The 8885-nt window shown below is 34.1% G+C and overlaps 1 protein-coding gene across 1 annotated transcript; it reads left to right on the top strand.

Moving 5' to 3' along the window:
• The first annotated feature begins 3400 nt into the window (after positions 1-3400).
• LOC141717707 (HVA22-like protein a) lies at positions 3401-6874 on the top strand. Its single transcript, XM_074519881.1, has 6 exons — positions 3401-3426; positions 3504-3567; positions 3787-3813; positions 4147-4269; positions 5646-5889; positions 6513-6874. The coding sequence occupies exons 2-6, from the start codon at positions 3506-3508 to the stop codon at positions 6582-6584; spliced, it is 528 nt and encodes a 175-aa protein (XP_074375982.1). The 5' UTR covers positions 3401-3426; positions 3504-3505; the 3' UTR covers positions 6585-6874.
• The last annotated feature ends 2011 nt before the right edge of the window (positions 6875-8885 follow it).

The raw sequence follows: 8885 nt of genomic DNA, 5'->3' as shown, positions 1-8885 counted from the left end.
CCTTGACTTGGTACACTCTACCATACAGCTTCAATCCATTCAACAGTTTCTGAAACCTCTTGAAGGTATAATTTAATGATTCACCTTCTTCAAAGTGAAAATATTCATACTGTTGAATAAGAAGCTGCATCTTGTTCTCTCTGACCTGCTCAGTACCTTCACACATGATTTGTACAGTATCACAAACTTCCTTTGCAGTTTGGCTATTGATGACATTGTCAAACATATCTTGATCTAAGCCATTAAACAAAATGTTCATGGCTCTCTTATCCTTGCGGATTTCTTCCATGTCTTCAATAGTCCATTCTGCTTTTGGCTTGGGAATGGACTGTCCAACAACAACTGTTGCAGTAGCAGCTGTGGCTACTTTGTGAGGGATGTGAGGACCATTTTCAATACAGTTGATGTAGCTTTCATCTTGAGAAAGAAGATGTAAATGCATCTTCACTTTCCAGTGATGATAATTATCTTTTTCCAGGACTGGGATCTTTACACCAATATCCTTCCTACTCATGATGTTAGCAGGAGGATTCTTCTGTGCACTCATGATGTTAGCAGAATAGATCTTTAAACTCTTTGTATGTTAAGAGCTTGCTCTGATACCAATTGTTATTCCCAGTGGACTAACAATGAGATTTACAGAAGGGGGGTTGAATGTAAATCTCAAAACTTTTTCAAGTTTTGAGCAGTTTCTAAGGCTAAGTTTTTGAGTGATCAAATGTGTGTGAATTGCTTGAAACTGATGCAGACAGATATATATTCAAACACAAATGTAATGAGCACAAAGAACTTAAAAACTTTTCTGGTGGATTTGTTGTTCCACCAGAGATGTGTTATTTCAGAAAATCTGTGATTCAAAGAATTAAATCACAGCTGCTTCCTAGTACAAACTAGATGATTTTCTCTTTTGATATTTCTAAACAGCTCAAGGAAAATTCATACCTAATTACTAGCTGCTACTTGGTTTATATATCACCAAGTTTACAAGTGAAGACAAACTGTAAAATACAATTGAAAAGATTCTTCACATGTTTCTTCTTCATTTCTCTATCCAATGCAATCTAGGATAATCTGTAAATCTTTGAATACTTCCTTGTTTGCATCAGAATGGAAATGCTGCATTTTCTTGATTCCTCCTAGAGGCTTCCACATTCTAGTGTGTCTCTGTCAACCCATGTGCCTCTGTCAGCTTGTGAATTGTCACTATCAACTGCTAATGAACTAAGCATTCGTTGAAGCTTTCATCCGTTGATGCCTTATCCGTTGAGGCTTTATCCGTTGAAACTTTATCCGTTGATGCATTATCAGTTGAAGTCTTTATCCGTTGAAGCACTTATCCGTTGATGGATATTATCCGTTGAAGCATTAGAGACATCCGTTGAAGTTTTGTTTCTTATCCGTTGAAGGTCTTCAATATCCGTTGACACTTCTTCACTTATACAAAATTACAAGGCATGAAATATTTACACTTAGCCCTCCTATTTGTACATCCATTAGTAGTCAACATGACTGATCATTTCCTAACGTCTAAGAATTACAGCTTGAAACCAGAGAGTGAAATGTGCTACAATACTAAACTTATTGCTAAGTAAAGCTACTCCTTCAACGGATAGCCAAGATGGTCTTATCCGTTGAGGCTACAAACACTAGATTTCTACTTAAGTGTTTTGCTTAACTTATCATCAAACTAATACACATATTCCTAACATACACTTTTCCTAAAATGGAAATGACAAGTGACAGTTTACTAAAGCTAATAGCATGTCTTATTGTACACTATATAAACCAGCAGTTAACTAAATTATAAAGTTAACACTGGTCCTTTAGTCAGTTGTAACAATTCAGATAGAAAATCATGTAACTCTCTCAAGTAGAAGCTAAGCTCTTTATCAACAAAGAGGCTAGAAATTTTGTAGCAAAACATTCTTAATTTTAATATAAAATTAAGTGAGTTTTGAAGATCTGTGTTCTTTATTCTTGCATGTTTAATTTCTGCAGTAACACATTTCACTACAAGATTCAATTTACTTTGTTCAACCAGAAAAAGGATTCAAGAAAAGCCTAAAAACAGTAAAACACATACACCCCCCTTTTTGTGTTATTCATTTCCCAACATTTAAGTTCGGCAAAAAATAAACATATTTATAGAATAATATATTTTATCAATGTTATCTAAATATATATAATGTACTTACTATATCTTCTTTCGTTAATCCTGCAATAAATTATATAAATAATATTATTAACCACAAATATGTAAATATATATATATGTTTAAAGTATTATTTATATTTATATTAAATGTAAATTCATAAATATATAAGAAAATATATTAGAATAATCAGATTTAAATCGGGTTTTTCCGGGCTTTTAGTCGAGTCGGGTCAAAAACCGGACTGGGCCAGAGCCCGCGCTTTTAACAGGGTCGTGTCGGGCTATGCCTAAAAATATTGGGTCCATCAAGGCCCTAAGTCCGGGCCGGGACCAGGTGAAATTTTGACCAAGCCAGACTTAATCAGGTTTTGACCAGATCGGGCCGAGTCAGATATTCGGATCTAGCCCAAACTTGACCAAATTTTGACCGGATAGGACCGAGCCAGATTTTCGAACCCAAGTTTTTTGTGAATCCTATTCGTAACACACAGCTTAATTCTCGACTCGTTGCCAATGTTTAAAAGAATAAATCTATACTATACTATTATAAGCGAAACATGGTTTCGTTTGGTCGGTTGGTACCACCTTCCTAAAAAATATGTTAACACCTTCCAAAAAAAGTTTAAATAAATATTATTTAATCAAAATAAATAAATCATGTATCTCATATAACTACAAACTCTATTAATTCAGCTTGATATCTAAGAGCACTCAACTTCTTTCTTAGTAGGAAATCAAATACTTCCAAAATTAATTTTATTAATTCAAATTATAATAAAATAAAATATTTATTAAATCAAGGAAAAATTAAAAACAATAACAAATCATCCATATACACTCATATTCAAGACTCCCACTTTCGTATAGGCCCTACACCCGTCATATAGATTGCAGAAGAAGAAAAGACTTTTTAAAATTTTAACTATTGAAATTTTGAATCCTTCAATAATATATAATACATAAAAAATAATACGTAAATATTTTAATGTTCTTAATTTCAATAATATATAACCATTATTTTTATAATTTAGTTTTACGAAATAACTAAATACTAAAATTACAAATATTATAATCAGTCCGTGTATCGCACGGGTTATAGGCTTGTTTAAAGTAAATAAAGTTTTCCTTTTAAAAAAGGTTAATAAAGTAATTTTCTTTTCTCTTTTGCGCTTGGTTTTGGACAGGTGTCAAGCAAAGAATCATAAAATCAAAATAGGTGTAACAAATTTTGTCCTAACAAGAACCAAACCCCCCGTATACAGTTTCTACTCTGTAATTATTCAGACCAACTACACTTGTACGCCGACATTAAAATCATAAATTTACTTACAGTGTTGCTTAATTTGTAGACATGGGATCTGGTGCTGGAACCTTCCTCAAATTTATTGCCAAGAACTTTGATGTTCTTGCTGGGTAGTACTATTTTTCTTACCTGTCTTCTTCACTTATTTTCTTTGTCTTAAATTTAATTATGTTTGTTTTTTAAATTCATCATCTTTCTCTGTCACTCATCAATTATGAACCCCAGTTATATTCTTTTTTATATAATAAAAATACATAATTTAGAGTTGTTTGTGCAGATGATCATATTTATGTATGTCTGAATTGATGTTTGGTTTGGTGTTTGTGCAGGCCTGTGGTCAGTCTTGCTTATCCACTGTAAGTGGGCTCCCTTTTATTTTCTCTAAATCTTCTTCACTGCCTCTCTCACTTTCATTTTATAATTGCTGAAACGGTTCTCGAATGTTGAGTTGTCTCAATCTTACTGCCTCTCATTTTCGATATAATGGTGGCATCTTTTATTAGTATCTGACTATAGTTTATTAGGTTATCTGCGAGACTTGAGACTGTGACTATATTTATGTAAAGTTAGAATTGTTGCATGAATTGACGATAACAAAATTTTATGAATTATCCGATTCTCGTATTATTCATTTAAGTTTGATGATTAAATTTAATTTATGGTTGCGTCACTCACCGGTATTTAAACAGGTATGCATCAATCAGGGCAATTGAGACAAAGTCTCCTGTCGACGACCAGCAATGGCTTACTTATTGGGTTTTATATTCTATGATTACCCTATTCGAGCTTACCTTTGCCAAAGTCATTGAGTGGTAAGTTTTCCTAGACCTCAAGTACTTTTGCTATAAAATTGATTTAGGCGCAAAGTTGCTAGTTTACTAGCTTAATTGCTAAATTGACTTCTGTTATATGGGATGCTGTGTGTATCTGTTTTCTCGGGTGGTTGAAACTTACTCTTCCCTTCTGCTCTAGTATGTGAGAGAGCGCTGTTGCCAGAATATATATTGATGATGTAACTTGCTTGTTCTTATCGTTGATAAATCTTGTGCATTTCAATATGAAAGCTGAAGAGAGTGTGTCAATTGTTGCCGAAGACTTTATCTCTTGCTGTACTTACCTTGAAAGTTTATTCACTGAGAAGAGTGAATTTATGAATCATGGAATAAACTTGGCCACGAAAATAAAGCTATGACTATGAGAAAATGAAATTACATAAATGTCAATAATAGTTGGATGTTGGAACAGAAGTCAATTCAAGTCTGGTCACTGTTGATTGGGATTGTCTGGTAGCCGATGAAGCGTGTTTTGGAATAAATAGTGTAGCCTTGCGAAGAAGCATCAATTGCAGTCAGGGACAGAGATAAGTTGTGTTTGTGCTAGAAATATTTCATTTTTTAACTTTTTTGGGTATATTACCTCGGGAACCTCTTAAATGTTCAAGTATGATTTGCGAGATGTATAGGGTATCATATGTTGCTACGAGATACCTCCACACTGCCTATCCTTGTTCCACTTTCTTCGAAATTAGCTAATTAGGCAAGCATTATAACTGCTCTATATCTCTGCTAATACACATTACACAGACACAAGAAGCATGTGCATGATTGAAAGACAGAACCTTTGTTGGTTTTATTTGTCATTTTGTTCTGTATTAACTTAAAGGCGAACCATCTCTTCTTACTCTTTTTCAGATTCGATAATGTTGGTTGATCATAAATTTAATTCTAGTTCTATGATTTAGAGTATCTTTTCCTATTTGATCCCTTTGAATTCCATATTCGAAGTTGCGGTTGGATCTATTGATTAAAAAATATCGATTCAATACATTTCTTATGTCCCTATAGGTGCTATATTGGATTTGAATCAGATTTCGGATCAATCTATTTTGATTGACTGCCTCCATTAGGTTGTTGCTAGCAAATACCATTTATTGGAAATTATTAATTCATTATTGCCACTTGCTTCTCTATTTGTTAATATATAATGTTAGTTTTACGTGGATAATATGCATAGTTATGCAAGTTTTTTTTGAATTCTTCTATAATGTTCTTTTTATTTTACACAAGCGTGCAAATACAAGTTTATTTTCTTCTGATTTTCGTTGTCCTTGTAATTTGGAAATCTTGGTTGCCTAGTGTCTTCAATGATCACCATCTTAGTGAATGATTCATTTATTGGTATATGGCAGGATTCCTATCTGGTCGTATGCAAAGCTAATTTTAACATGTTGGTTGGTCATTCCATACTTCAGTGGTGCTGCATATGTGTATGAGCAATATGTGAGGCCTTTCTACCAGAACCGTCAGTCTGTTAACATCTGGTATGTTCCGAGTAAGAAAGACGTTTTCAGTAAGCCAGATGATATTCTAACAGCCGCAGAGAAGTACATTAAAGAAAATGGACCCGAAGCATTTGAAAATATCATTCACCGGGTAATGCTTAAGTTACTGATCTTCCCTCATTTGTTGATATTTGTTTTTCTTTTTCTTTTTTATTTATTTTACTTCTCTAGAAATTTAAATAAATACGGGTGGATACAAAATTTGGGTCAATGGTAATTGTTAGATTTTGTGGAAGGAGGCTGAAATTGGACTATAGGCTAATGTAAGCCCCAATTTTGACTTTGTTCAAGCAGCAAGCATAGTTTGGTTTCTTATAGTACTAATGCCACCAAATAAAGGAGGAATATGGGAGATAAAGGCTGCAGCTGCTAGTTTTCTTAACTTAGCTATTTAAATCGAGTCCGTAAGACCAAGTATCCATTTATGCATTTATCCATCAATGTATAGCTATGCATTGGAGTTGATTTTTATGGTTTTAGTCGTATATTATAGCTATAAGACTAAATATAGCTATGCAATGGACTTGCTTTAATATCCCATCTCCTATTTTTACTATTTGTAATACTTATAATCTGGCAGTAATTAAGGTAGTAAGAAATTTGATCATTAGCAAGCTTAGTTTAAAGCCGGCTGATGAGATCAACATCAGCAACTTATAAGTTGAAAACTTTACTCCATAGAATGACATGTTAAAATGTTTTTATCCTGTTCAGAGTGCTGGTGATAGGGCGTCAAGTTCCTTGAGTGGCAGTCGCATCTTCTCGGGAGAGGATTACAGGTATTGAGATACTGATTGCCTGGAAGGTTGCTGCATAATATTAATGGAGGGAACATCTGCTCTACATTTAACCGTGACCACGAGTTGACAACATATTGCCAGCAGTGTTTACACATTTAAACAATGTTCAATGGTTTTTGTAATATAAACACTAACTTGTCGTTTTCTAGGCTTCGAGGATTTCAAGGTAGCAAATTCTGTAATTTTGTTTCATGTATTAGATGTGCTGATGTGCATTGGTTTAATATTCTGATATAGGCATTTACTGTGAGGAGCAATTATATACACTATTGTCTTCTTGGCTTGTCTTTTGAACTTTTTATCCAGGATTGCATCAAGTGAATTGCAATATATATACAGTTTATGGATCAAACGGACTTTTATTAGTCCTAATCCAACACAATTTTTATCCAAAATTTAAAATTAGAATAAAGTTACGGGGACTTTTATAGTGTGTAAATAACTTCTGATGTGTCAGTTCTCAACATATATTTTTGAGGTGTTAAAAAATACCAGTTACACTCAAATAAAAAATAAATAAATTTTAATATCAAAGTAAATTGTAGATCATAATTTTTTATTTGATATATAGATTTTGTAAATAAAAATCACGTATAAAGGTGATAAAATGTTTGTGTAACAGACGGGGAAATGAACAATGAAGTGGTCTTAAAAACTGGTTAATTTTATTTAATTTTCCCCCTGGAAAAATTTAAAGGACAGAATTGTATTGGAGGGAATAATGAAGATGAGATGGCATTTTTCTAAAAAAGAGAGAAAGAGAGAAGGATGATAGATCACAATTGTGAAACCTGCATGCATGGACAATTAGACATAAATAATGATATGAAGAGAAGGTATCATCTCTAATTTCCTTCTTGTTTATGCTTCAAATTCCTCTGAATCGAAAATGGTCTCTTTTTTAATTGTTTAGTTAGCATAAAATGTTGTATTTAATGATGCATCATGTTGGGTTTTGTGGAGTCTATTAATTAAACCCATGAAAATAGACTATTCAGATTCAGATTAGTTTATGGATTAGTCTACTTTTCAGATTTGGACTGTAATTTTGATTTAGGCCTAGTTTCTTCTCTTATAAATACTCATGTAATTGTAAAATCATAACACAACAAATTGTGAGAGATCAATACAAAATTAGTGCGGCTTGTGGAGTAGGAATTTCCGAACCACGTAAATATTTGTCTTGTGTGATTGTCGTTTATTTTCTTGTTCTTGTTTATTCGCTTTGGGTTTTGCTTTCGTTGTTGTATACTCAACAACTGGTATCAAGAGCCTAGGTTTTCAGGCGAGTGGGAGCGATGGCAGAAGACGGGAAGGTAAAGATCGACAAATTTGATGGCAAAGATTATGGGTTTTGGAAGATGCAAATTGAGGATTATTTGTATCAGAAAAAACTACATGAACCGCTGGAAGAGAAGAAACCAACTGCAATGAAGGATGAAGACTGGAAGCTTTTGGACAGGCAGGCTCTGGGGGTTGTCAGGTTGACTTTGGCGAAGAACGTTGCTTACAATATCGTCAAGGAAACGACAACTTATGGTTTGATCAAGGCTTTGTCAAACATGTATGAGAAGCCGTCTGCTTCAAATAAGGTGTATTTGATTCGCTTGTTAGTTGCCACTAGATTGAATGAAGGCGATTGTGTTGCTGATCATGTGAACGAATTTAATTCCATCCTAGCAAGATTGACATCGGTGGATATTAAATTTGATGATGAAGTACAAGCCTTGTTGTTGGCATCCTCATTACCAGACAGTTGGTCGGAATTTGTCACTGCTATAAGTAACTCATCTGGAAGCGGTAAGATGACTTTTGATGGAGTTCGAGATTCGATTCTTGGAGAAGATATTCGTAGGAGAAACTCAGGAGAGTCGTCAGGTTCCTTGTTGAGTGCTGAGAGTAGAGGCAGAAAGTTCGAAAATGGGCAGAATAAGGGGCGTAGCAGATCGAAGTCACAGAAGAAAGGACAATCCAAAGATCGCAAGGATATTGTTTGTAGGAATTGTCAGAAGAAGGGTCACTTCAGGAATCAGTGCACGGCTCCCGCGGCTCCAAAAAGAAAGAGTAAAGAGGATAATTCAGCTAACGTAGTTGAAGAAGTGGAGGATGACGATGCTTTGATTTGTTGTGTTGAATGTTCGGTTGAATCATGGATTATGGATTCTGGTGCATCATTCTATGCTACCCCTTACAAGGATTTAATGTTAAATTTCAGAATTGGAAATTTTGGTAAAGTTCGTCTTGCTGATGATGAGACTTTGGATATTGCGGGCATGTGAGATATTAA

The sequence above is a fragment of the Apium graveolens genome, chromosome 4 (genome assembly GCF_009905375.1).
Source record: "Apium graveolens cultivar Ventura chromosome 4, ASM990537v1, whole genome shotgun sequence".
NCBI lineage: Eukaryota > Viridiplantae > Streptophyta > Magnoliopsida > Apiales > Apiaceae > Apium > Apium graveolens.
The sequence above is the reverse complement of the archived record's forward strand: the minus strand, read 5'-3'. Positions and strand labels throughout refer to the sequence as shown.

Bases quoted from the DNA above. Each gene is read 5' to 3' on its own strand.
- LOC141717707 (XM_074519881.1), top strand. From the start codon at position 3,506: ATGGGATCTGGTGCTGGAACCTTCCTCAAATTTATTGCCAAGAACTTT. The intron at 3,814-4,146 runs GTAAGTGGGCTC...GTATTTAAACAG, and splicing joins GTCAGTCTTGCTTATCCACT to GTATGCATCAATCAGGGCAA. The intron at 5,890-6,512 runs GTAATGCTTAAG...TATCCTGTTCAG, and splicing joins TTGAAAATATCATTCACCGG to AGTGCTGGTGATAGGGCGTC.